We start from the raw sequence: 22,176 nt of genomic DNA on the forward strand, positions 1-22,176 counted from the left end.
CGAGGCGCTCCCCCTTCTCCGCAGCTCCCGCGCCCCCCCCGCGGCTCTGGCTGCCCCTCCGCCCCCCGCCCCCCGGCGCGGTCCCGCCCGCACTCCCCCACCGAGGGGCCGCCCACCCCGCAAGAGGAGCCGCTCCGCCGCGCCCTGCCCTGCACAGCGCCCGGCGCGAGGAGGCAGCCGGAGTGACGGAGCGCGGCGCCGGGCACCCCGCGCCCCTCGTCCCCATGCGGCCGCGGGCGGAGGGAGTCTGCCGCCGCGGGAGCTGCGCGCCCGGGCCGCCAGGACAGCGGCGGGGAGCCGCCGTCACTCTCCCCCGGAGGGACGGGCTCGGCTCCCGTCGGCGCTGAGAACCACGCGCCTCGCGGGGGACGGGCGACTTGCGGCACGGCAAAGGAGGGAGCAGCGGCACTATTCCCCAGCGCCGCCTCGCCCGGCTTATGCTCATCGGGGGACCCCAGGAACGGCGGCGGCTACTGCAAAATGACGGGCGATGACGAGCCCTAAGGCGGCGTCGAGGCGTGCCGCCGCGGGCTGCGATGTGCCACGGCGAGCCGCTGCCGAAGGGCTCGCGGGCAGCCCGCTAAGTGCCGGCCCGCCGCTCCGCTCCGCGCCGCCGCCCGTCCGCAGCGCCCCGGGGGCATGGGAGCGGCGGGCGGCGCCCGCTGAAAGCGCCGCGCTGGCCCGCAGGTAAGGAGCCCGGGCTGCGGCGAGCGGGGGGCGGCGGCGCGGCGCCCTGCGGGCCGAGCCCGGCGGGGAAATTCTTCCCTAATGGGAAGCATCTGCCCGCGGTGACGGGCCCGAGGTGTAGGCGTCGATGGCGGCGCGCGGGGCGCCCCCAGGCGGCGGAAAGAGGCGGTGCGGCCGCGCCCGGACCCGCGGGGTTCTGCTGAGGGCTGACGCGCGGCGTTGGGTCCCCGCGTAGAGCCGCTCGGGCAGTTCTGCGAGGTGCCCCCTCCCAGAAGTGGGTGGGATGCTTTTGAAAGGGAGTTTTCGCTGAAGAGAGAATTAAGGAAAACGGCACCTGAATAGTCTCAGAGCAAATTATAAGCTGATTTTTTTTTTCTTTTTTGCAAAGAATGGTAAGTGTCTCATTAACTTGACCACAGATATTTGAAAAACGTCTTCATCTCGATGAGCTGCTCCTTTGAACTTAATGGTTTGCACATGATGCAAAAAAATGATGAAAAAAAATCTCTCGCTAGCTGGCAGATCTGAGAAAAGCTTACTTTTATACTAAAAGCGGTGACTAATGGAACTAATAATCTCCAGCAGATCTGTCTTTCCCTTTTTGTCACACTGTTATACAAGAGCAAGAATGCTAAATTTCTGAGGCTAATAGTAGTTTGCCTCTTTGTATGGCTTTAATCTGAACAGCTCAAAGTCTTTTGATGGTGGAGATAAGAACAGGGAGGCAAACTTTCTTCAAAGCTAGGCGGCTTCATCTGTAATGAGACATCTGTACAAATTATTTGATTTTCAGATGTGGGCAGTGTTCAAGGTGCTCATCAACAGTTGCATTTATTTGCCACTTCTGGCATATTGTGCCTCTTCAAATGCCTCTCCATTAGCCTAGCCGTTGGGCTTCACCTGCGCTGCTCTGAGAATTTGAACCTCAGTGCTGATGGATGCAGCACTGTTATGGATACAGACTTTCTTGTTTGCGCTTCCTCTGACAGCTGTGCTTATATTTCTAAATCTAAATCTAGTTAGCGAGTTAGGGACCTCGGGAGGTTGTTTTGTACCATTTTAGGCAGTTTTCTGATGGGATAAATACCTAGTATTACCTTGTGATGTAAATGACTTCTCTTTCTTTCATCGACTGTAGAGGGAGCCATGGCAACTTGCTTGAATTAGATACTTCCTTTGAAATTCTCATTTTCAGATGAGATGAACACTAGCCTTGGTGTGTAGAGCAAGCCCACATAATTTATTACTATAAGAAGACAGAACAATTTTATTAGAATAGGTACTGAAATGTGTTACGGGAAAAAAAGTTGACTTTGAAGTAGCAAGAGACCTGGATGAAATAAAAACTCTTTCCAATTGAACTTTATCTTAATTGCCTACAGACTTTCTGGGAGGCTGCAGAGCATCACAAAAGTATAGTAAGCGTTTTCAAGGGATTAAAAAATCATCGTTTCTTCTCTTTTCCCCTCTACCCTCCCCGTTGTTTGTGTCACTGGACAACCCAGGAGGAGCGAGGCAAGGCGAGCCTACGAGATGCGGGAGAGGTCCGCCGTGGGGGCACTCTCCGTGGTGCTGATCCTGGCTCTGGGGCTCCCGCCGGGCGCCCTGGCCTGCCCCCACCCTTGTGCCTGCTACGTCCCCACCGAAGTCCACTGCACGTTTCGATCCTTAGCAGCCGTACCGGCAAGGATTTCTAAACATGTGGAAAGAATCAATTTTGGGTTTGTATTGCAGTTTATAGCAAACAGTTTTATGTTCTTGGTGTGGAATCCTGGAATGCTTTGCACACGTGCGGCATTCCGGGATATTTGTGTGCACTTTTAAGTAGAATTGCAGACTGTTGTTACTCCCAGACAGTATATTTCAAACACTGCAATTACTGGCATGAAGGGAATTTTAGTATAGGTTCCATGATTCAAAGAAAAGTTCCTTTTTTTTTTTTTTTTCATAAGTATTTTTATGGTACTGTCAGTTCTTATGTTGTCACTTCTTACTGACAAATAGTACATGCATCTTACAGTGTTTGAAAACTGCATTGATTAAATCTACTATGGAATATCCACTAAATGTTGGCTGTTATGCTTGATACACAAAAATGTAGCAGAAGTGAAATTCTTTAACTAGGTAGCATTTTGGACCACAATGAGATAGCATATCTTAAAGCAATACAGTAAAGACAAGTTATTCAAGCATTTGGAGTTGTTTGTTTGTTTGTTTTTCCCAAGGAAATTAACTGTGATATAAGCAGACATCAGTGCTTTGGGGAGAGAGAAATCAGGCTCCAACTCACCTTTCTCTGAGTACTGCCAACTCACATCTATCTATCAGACTACAAGATAAGAAGACAGGGTTGAAAAGATGCACACAAGCCAGCAGTGTGCACTTGCAGCCTGAAAGGCTGAAAGCTCAGTATCCTAGGCTGCATCAAGAGAAAGAGCCAGCAGAGAGAGGGAGATGATTGTTCCCCTTTCCTCTGCCCTCATGAGGCCCCATCTGAAGTACTGTGTCCAGTCCTGGGGCTCCCAACATAAGAAAGATGTAGAGCTGTTCAAATGGGTCTGAAGGAGAGCCACAAGGATTTATCAAAGGGCAGGAGCATCTTTCCTTTGAAGAAAAGCTGAAGTAGCTGGACTTGTTCAGCCTGGGAGAAGGCTCAGAGGAGACCTCATTGCAGCCTTCCAGTGTTTGAAGGGAGCTTATAAGCAGGCTGGAGACTGACTTTGTTAAAAGTCTAACAGTGTTAGGACAAGAAGGAATGGCTTTAAATAAAAAAGGGGAGATTTAGTTCAGATGTTAAGAGGAAATTCTTTATTCACAGAGTGGCAAGGCAATGAAATACATTGCCCAGAAGAGTTCTCAGTGTTGCATACCTGGAGGTGCCCAAGGCCAGACTGTGTGGGTCTCTGGGCAGCCTGATCTGGTACATGGCAGCCCTGCCCATGGCAGGAGATTGTAACCAGATGGTCTTCAAGGTCCCTTCGAACCTAAGCAATTCTATGATTCTGTGGCTGCTGACAGGCTGTATATCCCAAAAGTGCTGTGTAGTGCCATTGCCTGACATAACGTGGTAAAAAGTCATAGTCTTCTTCTGCTTGATATCAGAACTGCCTCACTGGCTAGTATGAACTCCTTCCCCCATCCCAAGGCCTGTAGCCTGTGTCTGATCATGCTGAGTGATAGTAAGGATTTTGATTCATTTTTTTCCTCTGTAATTAAAATGTCTATCCACCAGTAATTTATTCATCTAAATTTGAATTTTATTCTCATATTCCCAGGTACTCAGTAAATCTGTCTTGCGGAAATCTGTTTTTATTCAATTTTTCAGTCATCCCAGAGTCAAATCATTGGAATTAGTATTGGAATGAATCATAACTGTCTAATTTCTGCAGTACAGGATGAGTGTCCAATTGGGTCAATCTTATAACGTTTTGTGATGTGAAGAGTGTTTTCTCTTTCTCTTTCTCTTTCCTTTTTTTTTTTTTTTTTTTTTTTTTTTACAGACCATCTGCTCTCAGCCTATTTATTTATGGTCCCCTCTGAGAAAATAAAATTTCATACACAAGGACTACTAATTTAGTCTTAACTTGATGAACTTAACACATGATTCTAAAGAGAATCATTGAAGCAGATTCATTAAAAGGTGCTTGCCAAAGAAGCTGCAATGGAGAGTGGCCATGATCTATATGCCAGAGTGTATGTCTCCAAGTAGCCCTATATGCCTCTTTGACTTTGAAATGAAAGTATTATGGAGCCTGATCAGTAATCTGTGTCGTTGTTTCTCTGACTCATTACTCTTCTTTGAAGCCTACCTAATGTTACATTTCTTTATAAATCCTTTTACTGTAGAGTGCATCAAGCTGCCCTCCCTCTCCTTCTCCCACATTGAAAACTATGCATATTCAGTCCCCTAACTCCTATATATCAACATTCTACAGGAAATTCTATCTCTAAATTGGTTTTGAAAATCTTGATAACCTTTTTTAAGCTTCTAAATTGTGTAGGCATTTTGGAAGTTTTATTCTGTTTGTTTGTTTTTAGTAAAAATGCATTATTTGATGCTGCTAGTGTAGAAGTCCTTTCCAATTTTTTGTATTTTCGTTGGTACAAATGACATTTTCTGAAGCAGTTTTACCTACCTGTTGCATTTCTTTCATTTTTGAGAGGAGATTTTAGAATATTTCCATTTTAAGGTGTTATGTGTTTGGGATATAAAAATGATTCATTTCCTAAGTAGAAATAGTTTAGGAAAATTTAATTTGTAATGTTTAAAAAAGGTTGGCTTTAGTTGGCCTTTTTTTTTTTTTTTTTTTTTCCCCATTCCAGAAGGTCTGATTTAAAATAAAGGAATTTTAATAGGATGGCTGCAGTATAAGTCTAAGTAGTCTGTAGTAGGACTAAAAATACTGAAGTATTAATATGATTTTTTTTTTTGTAAATTCAGAATCTTCAGATAGATAAGATGATCTAAAAGTATTCCCTTCTCAAAGTATTTACATCTCTCTGCATCTCTTCCCTTCATGCCTAGAAAGAAAGTATTAAAAATAGGAAAAGATCTTTAAAGTTGGATGCTTAGTTTGGAGCCTTCATGCCCAGATTAGCATGTATGTCTGATTTTGTGTCTACATGTGGAAAACCTGAATGCAGAACTAGGCAGCCAAACTTAAAGACTTACATGTTGGCAAATAAAATCTGACTTGTTAGTGCAAAGTGAAATCAAATAGTTTTCAAAAAGTAGTTTTTCAGTACTACTTCTCAAAAAAAGGTTCCTGGGCTCAATTTATATGATTGGAGGCTCAGTTCCTAGATCTTATGTAATTAATTGATGCAGTCAGTTACTTGTTGCAGCAATTAAGCACGATGTGACTTCCTGCTTCTCTTGCTGTTTGTGAGATATCCATTTTTAATGTACTCTTTCCAATTCTTAATTCATTTATTGTTAGATGCTGTTTTGGCAACACTGCAGCCCAGTTTGCCAGGCTCCATAGCATCATGGATTGGATACAGGCCATTAATTTATTAACATTCCATAAACTGAACTGCATGGAAAAACACACTGACAACTATTAGAACTTAAACGCCTATTTGTTACTCCTAGTTTTAAATTAAGACTGAAGTACCATGAATTGATTTGAAAGAAATCTTAATGTAAACATGAGCTAAGTACACTTGGCCTCATAAAAATGTTTCAGTTACTTCTGGCCCTTTGACAATGTGCTAAGACCCATCCAATTTTTGCTGAAAGTTAGGTTATACTAATTTTACATTTGCAGTCCATGATCACAGAATCATTCCAGTTGGAAGGGATCTTAAAAGGTCATCTGTGTAAAATGTAACTACATTGTGATTTTTTTTCCAGGTTTAACAGTATACAGTCTATATATGAAAACTCCTTTGCAGGACTCACTAAACTGGAATTGCTTATGATACATGGAAATGACATTCAGAATATACCTAATGGTGCTCTGAAAGATCTCGTGTCTCTACAGGTAATGCTCAGGTCTTCCTAGATTTCCTAAATTTCAGCTTCTATGAATAACTGAGGACAAAAATAAGTTTTTTCTTTAGTGCCTTTCTTAGAATAAAGGTAACATTCCCCCCTCCCTAAAATATTGGAATTCTGTTAACTTTGCCTGTGTCATGCTTGTTAATACCACATAATGTTCAGTTTATTTCCCAGCTTTTGACCAGCAAATCATTTTTTAGTGGTGCAAAGGATATTTGAATATGTGAGGAAAACTTTGGAATGCTTGTTTGGATTTAGATAAAAAACAAAACTAATCTTTTTTTTTTCTTTTTTTTTTCTTTTTTTTTTTTTTTTCTTTTTGGTAAGGTTTTCAAAATTAGTTACAATAAATTGAAAGTTATAACTGGCCAAACCCTCCATGGACTTTCAAGTTTAATGAGGTTGCATGTGGACCACAACAGAATTGAGTTTATTCATCCAAATGCTTTTAATGGATTAACTTCTCTGAGATTGGTCCACTTGGAAGGAAATTTACTCCAGCAGCTTCATCCACACACCTTTTCAACATTTACGGTCCTTAATTACTTTAAACTGTCAACAGTAAGACATCTCTACCTATCTGAAAATGCTATTAGCATGTTGCCTGCAGGGATGTTTCAAGGTATGCCACTGCTGGAGAATCTTTACCTTCATGGGAATCCGTGGGCCTGTGACTGCAGCTTACAGTGGCTTCTTGATTGGAATGAAAATTCTGGAGGTAAGAACAAGATTAGAAATACATTTTCAAGTCATAATATTAAAAAAGTTTTGCATATGAATAGTTTTGTTATTTCCTGGGTAGCATTACTTACATGATGTCTGCGTGCACTATGTTGCTGGGCAAAGAAAGGAGTGTGGAAATCAAGTTTCCAGATTCCTCTGTGAGACTTTTAACTTGGAGCTATTAAATTTAATGCTGTTATTTGTTGGCATTTCTTCATAGACCACAACTTACTTTTCTGAGGGAGGCAGTTTATACCTACAATCCTGCTAGTTTTTCAGAGGAATGTCTGCCACCGTTTAGGCTTAGACGTGAGAAAAGTATCAGACTGGAACAGTTCTAGACATATGCAGAAGCAAAATACTAGAAGCAAAACAAACAAACAAACAAACAAAACAGTTTTATAAATGTGGGCTTCTTTGAGTTCCTAAGTGCCCCATCTCAGGTTACTAAGTGCTTACTATATAGTAGGCCTGAGTGACTAGTGTTACACCACAGCTGTTAAAGAGGGAATCATCATTTAATTGCAACTGAAGAAATTTCAGAAGAGTTCTGGAGTGATTTACATAACCATTTGGAGCATTTGGTGATGATGGTCTTGTCTTGTTAGAATATGTAGTTCATTGCAATTTTACACTTAGCTGCACCTTTAGGAATAGTTGTATTGATAGTATTAGTAGTACTCAGCTTTACTTTTAGGAGTGTATGATACTTTAATATATAGTGTGTCACTGATGGAGCCATACTTTAGGCATCTGACTGTTACTGTATTTATGTAATAATGTTCTTATATATTCTCCCTGACCAAATAAGTGGGTATATTAAGTGTACTTAAGATGCACTCTGAGTAATAATGATGAAATATTAGATGATCTTCCATTCCCTGCACAGTGGTGACTTGCTACCATTTTTATTCAAGTAGATTTTTTTTCTACAATAAACCAACAGTGATTTGAGGAAAGAGAAGATAATTATTCCTTGCCATTTTCATGGGTGACAGTTTTTGTATTTTTATACAACTGTAGCACTAACTCCTGTGGGAATTCTGACAAGGAAACATCAGTGCTGTTTCAGTGATGACTTCAAAGTATGTCAGACCAGTGTAGCAACTGCTGATGATTGTGTGCTAGTTCTGTCATGAAGTATACTTCCTTTGTCTTTGAAACATATACAAATGTTCATGTGATAGACTGGTTCACTTAATTATTATATTTGTAAGAACTTCTCAAAAAACCTGATTTTTCAGACTAGCAAAGCATATGTTTTTCTGTTAAAAAAAAAAGTAATAACACTTTTGATGTTCTTTTCACCTTCTTCTAGAATTTTGCCTTATAACTCATTCATTCGTCCTTCGTTCCTCAGAAGTGATCAACATGACACTTATTCCTAGAAAAACTGGAATGCAGCATGTGTCCAAATTAGTTATGTAAGGCAACATTTGAAACTGTAGTAAAGTTAAACATGAATACATTACTGTTGTTTTCCAGACAAGAGTCTTTCTGGCACTGCTAGAAGGACTCAAGGCTGTCATTTCCAATTTTAATACTCCTCTGTTTAATCTTTATTTTGTCATTACAGAGTTTGCAGTTATTTCAGAGATCAGGGAAGGGGGACATTTTCATTTTTTTGCTGCTGTCAAATACAGTGCAAGTGCAGGAACTTGCAGTGAATTTTAGTAGCTACAGCAGGTTTTTTTGTGTATTGTGAGTACTACTGTTAAAAACCTCCTGGATATTTTTTTAATGAGAAAATTAAGCATTTCTCAGGCAAATGCTGTATTTTTTGGAAGGTGAGATGACCCAGTCTTCTTCAATTGAGGTCCAAAAGGTAGATGAGCGGGTTGTTGTTGTACACATTATGGCTTTTTTACACAGCATTAATATTTACAGACTTCTAAAATGTTGCTCTGGACACCTCAATTTCCAGTCATTTGATCCCGAAGGAACAAATCTGATTTCCAGAATGACAGAGTAACCTGTCATTAAAGTCAGAAGAATTTGTGAGTGGGAGAATCAGGCCCATTCAACTGTGAAAACAAAGAGGCAGCATTTAAAAAAAAACATTGGCTTCCATATACCACGTGATATGTTGCATACCATGCTTCTCATGACATTTAACAATCTTGGAAATTCTCTAACTCTGGGACACAATTCTACAGCTTACCCGTATGTTGTTTTACTTTTTTAGTTTTTTCTTTGCTTACAGGTGTTCTAAAATGTAAAAAGGACAAAGCCTATGAAGGAGGGCAGCTCTGTCCGAGGTGCCACAGCCCAAAACAGCTGCAAAAAGAAGATATCCAAAACTTGAAAGATATTTCCTGTAGGAAACCCATCATTCAGTCCTCACTGAGGCACAATAGCAGCACTCAAGATGAAGAAGATGGTGAGAGTTATGAACTCCCTCTCGAAGTGTTTCAGTCTTCTCCGTGGAACATTACACTGAATATGACTGATGAGCATGGCAATGTAGTCCATTTGAACTGTGAAATCAAGAAACCAACAGGCTCTACCAAGATTCAGTGGAATCAAATCCAGACTCAGGAGATTGATATAAATGCTACAATATCACTGGATTTTGAATGCCCAATGAATCGAGAGAACTATGAAAAACTGTGGAAGCTGATTGCTTATTATAGTGAAGTGCCTGTCAAATTAGAAAGGGAACTTATGCTCAGCAAGGAGCCTAAAATAAGCTATCGGTACAAGCAAGGCTCAGACTATGATGCTCTTTATTACACAGGTGTAAAAGCTCAAATACTGGCTGAGCCTTCCTGGGTGATGCAACCTCTTATAAATATCCAATTGAACAGGCGCCAGAGTACAGGGAAAAAAGTGGTGCTATCTTTTTTTACTGTGTTTTCTCAGGCAATTCATACCAAAGACACCAGGCAGCAGAGAAGCTGGATAATGATAGAGCAAAATCAAAGCACGAGGAAAGCACAGAGTGTGGTAGAAGGGTCAGAGTGTCAGCTGAACTGCAACGTGAAAGCCTCTGAGCGTCCTTTCATTCAGTGGCTCTTTCCAGATGGGACTAAACTACAGGCACCTTTTAATCAGAAGGACAGTAGATTTTCCATTCTCACTAGTGGTCAACTAGTAATCAAACCAGTGAGTTACACTGATGCTGGCTTGTATCACTGCATTGCCCAAGTGAGAGATGATATAGATGTTATGGCTTACAGGCTTCTAGTGCAGCCTCCTGCTATTCAGGTAGCTGACTCAGATATAGTGAGAGTTGAAAAAAATGTTGGAGATCCTATAGTTTTGCCTTGTAGTGCAATTGCCAGCCCAGAGGCACAGTTGAGCTGGATTCTTCCAAGCAGCCAGGTACTTAATGTTTTGTCAAACTTTTCAAAAGGATATGTGTTGGACAATGGTACTTTGCTTATTCCAAAAAGCCACATCAGTGACAGTGGCCATTACAGATGTGTGGCTGTCAATCAGCTGGGATCAGATCAGTTTATTGTAAGAGTAACAGTAAATAAAATGGTGTCTGACAGGTCATTTAAAAGGATAAAACTGAAAAAACGCACACGCTCAAAAAGCTCATCAAAAACAAGAGGACGGGTCATAGATGATGGAGAGGGATCAGGCACAGGAGGGGCTGATGAATTCCCACGAAGAAAGAACCACCTGAAGGACAGGGAGATACCCTTTAAACAGAAAAGTGACCAGATGCTGGAAGCTCAAATTAAAAAGGGAAAGAAAGGCAGAAGAAAAATGAAAATTTGGAAAGGTACTGATAGAACCCAAGACAGCAATGTTGCAGAAGGCCGGAGAGCGTTTGAATCTCGCAGGAGAATTAATATGGCAAGCAAACAGATTAATCCACAGCACTGGGCTGACATTTTGGCAAAGGTCCGTGGGAAGAACCTTCCTAGAACAACTGTAGCTACAGCCATTTTGTTAGCAACTACATTGCCACCAGATGTGCAGAAAACTACTCCTGTCCCTCATACAGTAGCCATCCCTCTGCATTCAGAGACAACAGCTGATGTAGTAGATTCTTCTGCAGATGCATCAACACTGAGTGAAAATGAGCCATTCTCAGTCACTGTTTCCCACAGCAGTAAAGCATTTTCAGCTTGGTCCACAATAACAGGACGAGAAACTGAACACTTCTATGACCAAAGAGCTTTAAAAACACCTGCAAGTGTACACTCTGTAGAAATCCCTGTATCGGGTCCTATTCTTGCAACTGTGCAGCCCCAAGGCCAGCAGCATCAGAATGGCAGGGCTGATTCTTCAGTTGTAGTCAAAGAAAATATTCATGCTGTCACTGAAGAACCTTTGACCGAAGAAACAGTGACCAACTATCTTAATATTCAGAGTAGTTCATTCAGAGTGGAACATGTAGATGCAACTGTATCTTCTAAGTCAGAGGAAAATTCTGCTTTTGCTGAGCTACCACTTGATGCTTCTGTACTAGCTGAATCTCAGACTGTAGATCTTCATAGTGTCTTGGAGACAGAAGAGAGATTAAATGAAATGGATCAAATGAGTGTTGACAATATAATTTTAGCACCTTCTCAGCTGGGTGACATCATCCCAACAGATTCTGTAGGTGCCACTGCCATTTCTTCATCTGTTACAGTAAAAAGCAGTGACTTCATACATGAACACAGAGGTGTATCCACTGCTCAGACAAAAATAGCAGATTTAAGTACAACATCTCACGCTGTTATATCCATCAAGGTCCAGAGCAAGGAGGAATCAGAGACCCACAGGAGTACAGTGACTCAAGAAAGCATGTCCAGCACTTACATAGAGAGCTTTCAGGAGAGAGAACAGAGAAACCTGTCTGCTTCAAAAACAGATCCCACATTCATTTCACCAAGTACGAATGTTCCTCACAAAAAAACAGAGGTGATAACTGCTATTTCCACCAGCAAATTGACCACTGCTGCCACAACATCAACACCCTATAGGAAGACAGCACCTTCACTAGTTACTCAGCATGCTAGGAAAAGGCCTTATGGGAGAAGGAGACTGAGACCAAATAGAATCCGACAAAGAACAAAACCTGTCCCCCGTGTTGTTCTAACTACAGAGGCGATGCCTAATATTCCAAGAACATCTAAAGTTGAAGCTGTGACCAAAGCTTTCTCTGCAGTACTTGAAAGTCCTGATCTTAAAAGCAATGTCAGAATACAGGCTAAGGAAGAGGACCACAGAGAAATCACTCCTTCACTAGTTACCAATCCAGTTGTATTAGAGAAAATGACCAAAACTGAAGAGGTGGTCACAACTTCTTTCTTTAGCCCAACTACTTCTCAACCTGAAAAAAAATATATGACACACTCTGCTTCTCCTGAAACCTTTGTACTTCCAGTGACTGAACCCATCACAGTTTTGTCATCATATGTTGCTCATAACACAGTTCCCACAAAAGAGTCAAGTGCACCTCTGACTCCAGAGCAAAATAAAATGCAAACATTTGACTCATTAGAGAATGTATCTGAAGAGAGGAGCCTTAAAGCAGATTCTAAAGCTCCAGATAGTGAGGCCGAACCAACAAGTCCAGCTACCACAGAGTATTGGAGCAGCTTGACATCATCTACAAAATCCAGTTACCCAGAATCTCAAAAAGAAACCATCACTTTTGAGTCAGATGTTGTGGCTAATGAAACCACTGTTGGAACATTCCAGCCAATGTATCCTACTGTGACAGATTTAAGTATTCCTTCTGACACACTGGAAGTTCTTGAAGATGTCTCAGATTCAGAGGGGTTATGGAAACCCACAGTATTTTTAAAAACACCAGCAGTAACAGAGCCACCCCAGCAACAAGAAATCATGTCTTCGTCTTCCTCCTTCAGCACAATGGAAACTCAAAGTTTTCCACCTCCAGAAACAGAAATATCTATTGTGTCTCATACTGGGGCAAAAACATCTTCCTTGGATAAGAAGGAAACAATATCAAATGTATTTCATCACGATCCCATTTTGCAGACATCTGAAAAGCCTCAGACTACACACGTCTTTATTCCGTTTACAAAACCACCTACTCTTTCAAGCACTTTACATCATTCTATTCATTATACTACCAAAGGCGATAATGCCTTCAATCAAGAAAGGTTGCCATCTGTAAAACAAGTTGAAGCAGAAAGTGAAAGAATGGTGGTGAGCTCAAGACAGAATGTACCCCCTACTCCCTTCTCTAGCCAAAACAGGATTAGCATACAGTCTAAAGAGGAACAGTTCAAAGAGATGTACAGTAGCAGATCAAACAACAGTTTATTGCTAAATCCAAACCTTCCCCGTCCACCCCCTGGAATGATACCAAGTCTAAATCAAAGACTGCCAATTGTGCCTCCAAAGCATGTTCCAGTAAGAGGCACAGTGAAGCCTCCGTATGTTGTAACACAAGGTTCATTTCGTTATTTTATAACACATCAGCCTCTTCACTATACAAACAAACCAGAGATAACAGCATATGCAGCACATACCATCCAGGACAAAAAATCTTTTGCCTCTCAGAGAGAGACAACTACCCCAACACAAGCTACTCCATTTCACAGAACAAATACGTTCCCTACAAGCAAGTTTAGTCATCAGGGTCAGAATAGATACAATATTAATTCAAGATTTTTTGGTAGTAACTATGTTCCAGATAACAGAGGCACAGCAGGGAGACTACCAAGTCAAGAGATACCCTATTATCCCAGTTCCAGAGTGCCATTCCTGTTCAACAGAACAAGGATTTTACCTCACTTAGGTATACATCCTAAACCTGTGGTCCCTGGTCAACCAGTCCCAAAAGACATGAACGAGAAGAAGGTTGCCCAAGTCTCCCCTCCTCGGATTACAGTGCAGAAAGCTACAGCTGTTCCAGTGCCTTCACATACCACAACCACCATATCACCGCCAGCAGTGATTTTGAAGGTAACCCCTCCAGCCTTTTTCTCTCAGAGCAGAAGACCCCAGATATCCACTACAGTTCAGCCTTTTCAGCCTCTTAAAAATGCCCAGTATCATCAAAAAGTTCCATCTGTGCCTTATGTGGGAGGGATTACATCACACAATTTATCTATAATTCAATCTTCAAGCAATTTCAGGACACCTGGAGAAAGGCCTAAAATTATCACAAAAGGATCTCAGAGCATATCTATCCTTGCTGAAACAGATGCTCTTATCCCTTGTGATGCAGTAGGGGAACCAAAGCCTTTTATTACTTGGACGAAAGTCTCTACAGGTAAGACAGATGAAAAAGTTTTCTTCTATATAGTTCTAACAGTACTAATATTTAAGATTTTACATAGAAATGCAACATAATTACAGGAATAGTCTGAAACAATGAAAAAAAAATGAATATCTTGTCTTTATCAGTATAGATAAGATGTCATTAATTGCAAGCAATAGCTACAGATAGAAATAAGTTAGCAGTACTTCTTGTAGTAAAATAAAAGACCTAGCATTTTAGCATTTAGTGAATTTATTTTTTGAAGGAGGAATAGCAACCAAGGGATAATTCACAGCAGTTGAACTTATGAGAAAGCTAGTGCATAATGGTTTGTTAGCTTTGCTACCTTAAATAACGATGCGTGTATTATCTCCATAAGCAAAAGAGAGATTTTCTGAAGAACTTACATGAAGCACAGAGTCTTTAAAGGTTCCCATACTGCACATACATGCAATCTAGTATGGTTAGGTTTGAACTAGAAATGAAGACTGTGGACAGTGTCAGAAGATGTCATATGATCCACCTGAAGATGTAGTTGGCTTTAAATAATTCTGTTGTCTTCCATAAGCCTTCTTTAGTACAGGGACGCATGTCTAAAAAACCAACCCTTTTCCTTTCCCTTTCTTTTCTCTCATTTTCTCAGGAGCACTAATGACAGCCCACACAAGGTTACAAAGGTTTGAAGTCTTGAAAAATGGTACCTTCCTTATCCGAAATGCTCAGCTTCAGGATCGTGGACAGTATTTGTGCACAGCTCAGAACCTGCATGGCATAGATAAAATGATTTTTGCGCTCACAGTTGTAGCCCATCAGCCCAAAATTTTACTTTCCCGCTACCAAGATGTCACTGTCTATTTTGGAGATACCATAGCACTGGAATGTCAGGCTAGTGGGACTCCGAGTCCACACATCTCATGGATTTTCCCAGATAGGAAGATTTTGCAGACAGTCACTACTACAGAAAGCAGGATAATGCTTCATGAAAATCGAACCTTATCTATCAAGCAAGCAACATTTTCAGACCGGGGAGTGTACAAATGTGTAGCTAGCAATGCTGCAGGAGCTGACAGCATCGCAGTGAGGCTCCACATTGCAGCCTTACCTCCCATCATTCAGCAGGATAAACAAGAGAATATTTCCTTGCCCCTTGGTAGCAGCATTAATATCCACTGCACTGCCAAAGCAGCACCTTCGCCCAGCATCCGTTGGGTGCTCTTTGATGGCACACAGATTCGACCTTCCCAGTTTGTCAATGGGAATTTATTTGTTTTTCCCAATGGAACTCTTTATATTCGCAATGTCTCCCCCAAGGACAGTGGGATCTATGAGTGCATTGCTGCCAACATGGTGGGAGCTGCCAGGAGAATAATACAACTTCATGTGAAGAAACAAGCATCTAATGCTAAGATCACTGGGAGCTCTCCTCAGAGGACAGATGTAACGTATGGCAGCATCCTGCATTTGGACTGTAGTGCTTCTGGTGACCCATGGCCTCGGATACTATGGAGGTTACCTTCCAAAAGGATGATTGATTCACTGCACAGGTAAACTACTATTTCAGGTGTTGCAACTAAATTAGAATGGAACTAAAAAAAGAGAGCTCATATCTGTCAAAGGTTCACTCTTGCCTTCTGTGAGTTTTGAATTAGACCTAAAACTATTAAGGAAGAATTTGAAATGATATCAAAAGATGGACAAGCTGTAATTTAGCATAACTTTCCTGACACCAGCAGTACTCTTGAAAAGTCAGCTTCAGGTGTTCAGGATAATTTTCCACTGTTTGTCTCTGTAAATGTAGCAAGAAGTCCAGTGGCAAGAAGTCTCGTTTCAGTGTGTGTAATTGCATACTTAGAGTTGCATAGATGCATACTTCCCCCAGAAAAACTGGGATCACTATATTTCACTTTTACTTGGGTTTATCATTATACATTGTAAAGATAGGACAAAGAAATGATAATGACTTAAGTAATCATGAACATTTTAACATTAGATAAATTAATGTTACCTTAATTAAATGTTACCATGCTTAAAATACCTTCTCTAATGTTCATTGTATCAAGTAAAATATTCCTTCTCCAAAACAACAAAACTGTCCTCAGACTTCACTGAAAACGCAGTTTCTACTTTATAAATTCTCTTTGAGCACTGTAGGCATATAAGAAATACACTGAAATTTAAATGCAATTGCCAGTAGCTTTCTTAATAGTGGAACAGAGTCAGCATATTTTCATTGGGCAAACAGTGTATTTGGGTAATCTATAGATAATACAGAATCCAGAATTACTGTGTTTTTTCTCTCCTATCATCTTTGTTTTATATAGCACATCTTCACATTGGGGAGAAAAGTGTGAATCTACTGAGGAAATTATTTCTGGCCACAATACACCAATTCCATAGTACACTGGAAAGTAATAATAGCCTTTTAGCACATATAATTTTTTTTTGCCATGTTTTGAAGTTTAGATCATTAATAAATTAATACTGTAGAAGTTACCTACTCTGCATTACTGATTCTGAACATTTTGCCTCTCTGAGATTTTCTGATGGTTAAAAATGTTGAACCTAAGATCAGAGGAAGTAGCTCATCTTGATTTGTTTTTAACTGAGGACTCAGACTCCACAGTTACATTCCATATAGGTTTGTATGGAGTATATCATTCAGACATGACATGTTAGAGAATTCAGTGTGTGTGGTCAGAGGAGTCAAAATAAAGGAATAATATTAAAGTCATTGCACTAAGCAGGGTAGAATTGTTTGGTTATGAGTCAGTGGAATTATTTTTTTCCATTTTCTTTTTCATGTGACTGTCTTGGATATTTCAGACCACTTAATTGTCTTAACAACAGCTTTGCTCCTGTGTTTCCATATTGTTGGGTTGCTGTTATTGTTTTTCCCCAGGTTATACTCAGTAATTACTTACTAAAATGTGATTTTGCAATTCATGTCCTCTTTTCTTTCCTTACAGTAACTTGGAGACTAGGATCAAAGTATTCAGCAATGGGACTTTGGTTGTCCATTCAGTTACAGATAAAGATGCAGGAGATTATTTGTGTGTGGCTCGCAATAAGATTGGGGATGACTATGTGGTCCTGAAAGTAAATGTGATGATGAAACCAGCAAAAATAGAACACAAGAATGAGAATAACCACAAGGTCAAGTATGGAGGTGACCTGAAAGTTGACTGTGTAGCTACTGGTCTACCAAATCCTGAGATCTCCTGGGGTCTGCCAGATGGCAGCATGATCAATACCTTCATGCAGTCAGATGACAGTGGCAGCCGGACGAAGAGATACGTGGTCTTCAATAATGGAACCCTGTATTTCAATGACGTTGGATTGAGAGAAGAAGGGGACTACACCTGCTATGCTGAGAACCAGATTGGGAAGGATGAGATGAAAGTAAGGGTCAAAGTAGTGGCTGAACCTGCAACTATCCGAAACAAAACCTATGTCATTATTAATGTACCCTATGGTGATGTTGTCACAGTAGCATGTGAAGCCAAAGGAGAACCTACTCCCAAAGTAACTTGGCTTTCCCCAACCAACAGGCCCATTCCTACTCTATCTGAAAAATACCAGGTATATAGGGATGGCACCCTCCTCATCCAAAAGGCACAAAGATCTGACAGTGGTAACTATACTTGTGTAGTGCGGAACAGTGCTGGAGAAGATCGGAAAGTAGTATGGATCCATGTTAATGTTCAACCTCCCAGAATCAATGGGCATCTCAATGCAATAACTTCTGTAAGGGAGACAGCCAGCAGGGACAGCAGGAAACTTATTGACTGCAAAGCTGAAGGCATTCCATCTCCACGGGTCCTGTGGGCTTTTCCAGAAGGAGTAATCCTGCCAGCCCCCTACTATGGAAACAGGATCACTGTGCATCGCAATGGTACTTTGGACATCAGAGGGGTGAGGCAGACAGATGCAGTGCAGCTTGTATGCATTGGACGGAATGAAGGAGGTGAAGCAAGATTGATTGTGCAGCTCGTCATCACAGACCATTTGGAGAAACCTTCCTTCAGGGACCCTGTCAACGAAAGGATAACTGCCATTGCTGGGCACAGCATCAATCTGAACTGCTCAGTTCAGGGGTACCCTGAGCCCACCACAAGTTGGATCCTTCCCAATGGCACAGAAGTGCTGAGTGGCAACCGTCTGCACAGATTTTACCATAAGCGGGATGGAATCTTACACATCAGTGGTCTTTCCACAGGGGATGCTGGGACCTACCGCTGTACAGCCAGAAACCCAGGTGGTTATGTGGAACGGGTAGTCTTCCTGAAGGTAGGACTCAGGCCAGAAATCAGCAACCAGTATAACAACCTGGTGAGCATCATCAATGGAGAAACTCTGCAGCTCCATTGCATCACCCAGCCAAATCAGCGGGCGCAGATCTCCTGGACACTGCCCAATGGGATGGTCCTGGATGCTCCCCAGGCTGTGGGTCGCTTCTCCCTCCTGGAGAATGGCTCACTGACAGTGCGTGAAGCTTCTGTTTTTGACAGGGGCACATACCTGTGCAAGGTGTCCAGTGACTACGGCACTTCTATTATGAACGTGCCTGTCATTGTGATAGCCTATCCACCCCGGATTACTAGTGAGCCAGCACCTGTCATCTATGCCAGGCCTGGAAATTCAGTAAAACTGAACTGTATGGCCATTGGGATTCCTAAAGCAGAAATAACATGGGAGCTTCCAGACAAATCTCATCTGACAACAGGAGCTCAATCCCGTCTGTATGGAAACAAATTCCTCCACCCTCAGGGGTCATTAGTCATCCAGCAGTCTTCTCAAAGGGATGCAGGCTTCTATAAATGCACTGCTAAAAATATACTAGGCAGTGATTCGAAAACAACTTACATACACATATTCTAACACTAAAACAAATGCCTTTGGCTGAGTGCTAGAGTTCCAGTCACTGCCAAGCGAGTGCAAGGAAAGTACTGTTTCCAACAAAGCCAGGAAGGCTGATGGCAGAAAAAAAAATTAATTATTTCTGTTTTCATGCAAAATGCATTGCTTTTGTACTCTACATAATAGTACTTCCCTGCAATGGAAGGAGGCAGTAGATGTATCTAAATTAACACAGTGGAAAAGGTCTTTAAATTGTTAAGACAATGTGATGTGTTTTTTCATACTATCCAGTAGCATTTGAGACCTGAAGTACTCTGTTTTTGTCAATAGTCCAAAGCTATCCCATGTTTTAACAAGCACCTTAAAAGCACCAAAGAAGTATTAACTGTTAATAAATGAGCTGCAGTGATAGAAGTGCTTTAGTATTTTGGAAAAACATACTTTTCTTTATCCCCTGCAGCGCTTTTACATAATCTAGCCTTATAGAATATGATTACTAACTTTTCGTTTTCCTATCAGCTCTTCAAAATCAAAGACTAATTTAGCAAATAAGAGTGATCTATTTTAATAAAATTACATGCAGACATTAATTACCATAACATACGAACACACCTTTTCCAGCTACTATGGATGCTCCAGTCAAATCATCCATTATATATTTTATATATATTTTTAAATCAGACTATGAGACTAGAAAGAGTAACAATGAATTTGGTCTCATTTTATAAATTATTGGTCTTTACAAGACTCTGATACATTACAGTGTTTTATAATGTTAAGGTCAATATACTGTACATTTTATAATAAAAAATATTTTCCAAAAATTGTATTTGTTGGTTTTTGTTTATTTTTTGAGGAAACAGTGACTTTCAGACACTGAGAATATAAAATTAAATCAGAAAAACAGAATTCATATATTGTTATACATATTCTTTTTCTTTGTAAACATGATTTCCTTATGAAAACACAGTGTTTCTGTTATATATAATTCAGAATACATTTACATACAAATACTTAAATACTTTTCTTCCAATCAAGGACGGTTATTTGGGTAATTAATTTTAATAAGATTTATATATTTTGCTGTTGAAATAATTGCTACAAGTAGCTGAATATGCCCACGTTTCCACTCAGAATTTTGAGTAAGTTTAGAACATACGGATTCTTGAGGTATTCCTGAAGTCCTCAACTTCTGATTGATTGTAAGATTTATGCTCATGTTTTAAAGCAACGATGAGGGAAAAAAAAAACTTTCTTTTTTTGTTGTTGTTGATTACAACATGATGGTAGTAATGTATTTAAATATTTATCTTTTCTAAAAATTTAAACAATAATTATCACATAAATGAGAAAAATATTGAATAGGATTTACTTGTAAGTCGGTGCAGGGTAAAACGTTGGGTTTTGTAGCATGATGTACTGAAGTTGCACCTCTGTTACTCAAATAAATAGCACTTAATTATATCTTATTTTTTTTTCTATGATTTAAATCCTTGGTCACTAAATTAGCAAATCACAACTTAAGTTGGAGAATATGTCTAAAAATGTCACAAGGAAGTTGCTGCTCGGTATGGAGCTAATGAAGAAGAAATGGACAAGTGTTCAACAACTTCAGCAAGATCATTGACATGGTCTTTTCTAATCTTGCCAGTTTCCTTGAACGTGTCACACATTAGGTATGTCTTTAGTTACTCTGCTTAATTTTAAAACTTTATTTTAAAGTAGTTCTTGTAAAATGGTAATATCATTTTTGATAATGTTATATATTTTAAAGGGACTGAAGTTCTCATGGCAACATTCAATCAAAATCAGGCACTTTTATTCATTTTTCTCTTTAATCTTCATTTACCATTTAAATGAATTTAGAAATATTCTTGGATACTGAATGACTTCTAGATTATTCCATTATGCAAAAAACAAAAATCTAAAATAAAATGTTTCATCTGTTGGGATGAAATGAAGTATCTGATAATGTGTGATTCATGAATCCAGAATTTGCTGCCAGTGGAAGTTTTGGAGGCATAAGAAATAAAAGATTTGGCTTTAGAATTCTTTATTCAGGTCAAGACCTGAATGCTTGCAAAGTTTCTTCAGAATTCAATGTCACATTTTTTTATGTGTTGTAATTTCCATTATGTTTACCTTTAACCTTTCATGAAAGAGTATTATAAGTGAGAGGCATACAAAACACAATTCTCTTCCAAAAGAAATATCACTACAGCTTAACAAAGATCAGATGAACATGTTTCATATTCAGGCAGTGTTTGGCTGTATGTTCTGCTGCTCTTAGGCCTAAGTCTGGATGACATTCCATATGTTAAAATATTAATTAAATGAAGGCAGTCATAGGTCTAATAATGTAAATCACAATTTCTTCCTATATTTCCATAATTATATGAAGACACATTAAATAAATCAATTAAAAATTCACATTACTTTGAGGACATTATACTTCACTAATTCTTTTATTCAGAATCCCTCATTCATCTTTCAGAACAAGCAGGAGCCATGCATTCAAGGCCAGTGGAGCTTATTCCTTTCCCATTTTTGAGAGGTGATGGGAGATTGAGTTGTTGCTCTTGATTTGAGAAGGTTTCACAATTTTTACTTGGTTAATCAAAATAAGTCCTGCTGTTTCCATGGGGAAAACAAAACAAAACAAAAACAAACTAAAACATTCCTTGCTTTTTTGCTTTGAAAATGGATAAAAAAAGATTTATCTGACATCTTTTTTGGAGAAACAAAGTAACAAGATGTCTCATTACAGCCATGTTGATTACAGATTGTAATTGAAGTTTTGTATACAATTTGTTGCTTTGACCATCACAAAAAGAGGTTTATTGTGACCATATCCTTACTACTACTTACAAGCAATACAAGCAAAGGTGGGAACATAGGCCAGAAAAGTAGAAAAATTAAAAAAATAAAAAAGAATTAAATAATGTTCATTGATGTTCATTGTTCATACCATCAAGATCTGATAAGATCCTCATAACACTAGCCGGTTCACTTACACATTTTAGTGATTATCATCAAAAGCTCATGAAGGCCAAGTGAGGCAGAAATGAACTGAAAAAAATACTAATGCCGTAGTTGAGAAAACATAAAACAGCTGAACTCTGGTATCAGTAGAAGTATTTTGTTTAATTCATTACTAAACAATCTAAGAGCATCTGTAGAATAACTCAGTGATAGGAAGCAGCTGTTTTGCAAGTTTCCACCACAA

General features: G+C 40.0%; 1 protein-coding gene across 1 annotated transcript; it reads left to right on the forward strand.

The window, feature by feature from the left end:
- The first annotated feature begins 151 nt into the window (after positions 1-151).
- MXRA5 (matrix remodeling associated 5) lies at positions 152-20,414 on the forward strand. Its single transcript, XM_416853.8, has 7 exons — positions 152-687; positions 2,193-2,408; positions 6,044-6,173; positions 6,518-6,908; positions 9,117-14,105; positions 14,737-15,637; positions 17,060-20,414. The coding sequence occupies exons 1-7, from the start codon at positions 491-493 to the stop codon at positions 18,969-18,971; spliced, it is 8,736 nt and encodes a 2,911-aa protein (XP_416853.6). The 5' UTR covers positions 152-490; the 3' UTR covers positions 18,972-20,414.
- The last annotated feature ends 1,762 nt before the right edge of the window (positions 20,415-22,176 follow it).

This window comes from Gallus gallus, chromosome 1, assembly GCF_016699485.2.
Source record: "Gallus gallus isolate bGalGal1 chromosome 1, bGalGal1.mat.broiler.GRCg7b, whole genome shotgun sequence".
NCBI lineage: Eukaryota > Metazoa > Chordata > Aves > Galliformes > Phasianidae > Gallus > Gallus gallus.

What these genes read in the sequence shown, in the direction of transcription:
- MXRA5 (XM_416853.8), top strand. Translation starts at nt 491, where the DNA reads ATGACGAGCCCTAAGGCGGCGTCGAGGCGTGCCGCCGCGGGCTGCGAT. An exon ending in GTGGAAAGAATCAATTTTGG is followed by an intron (nt 2,409 to 6,043) that starts GTTTGTATTGCA and finishes TTTTTTTTCCAG; the next exon opens with GTTTAACAGTATACAGTCTA. An exon ending in AAGATCTCGTGTCTCTACAG is followed by an intron (nt 6,174 to 6,517) that starts GTAATGCTCAGG and finishes CTTTTTGGTAAG; the next exon opens with GTTTTCAAAATTAGTTACAA.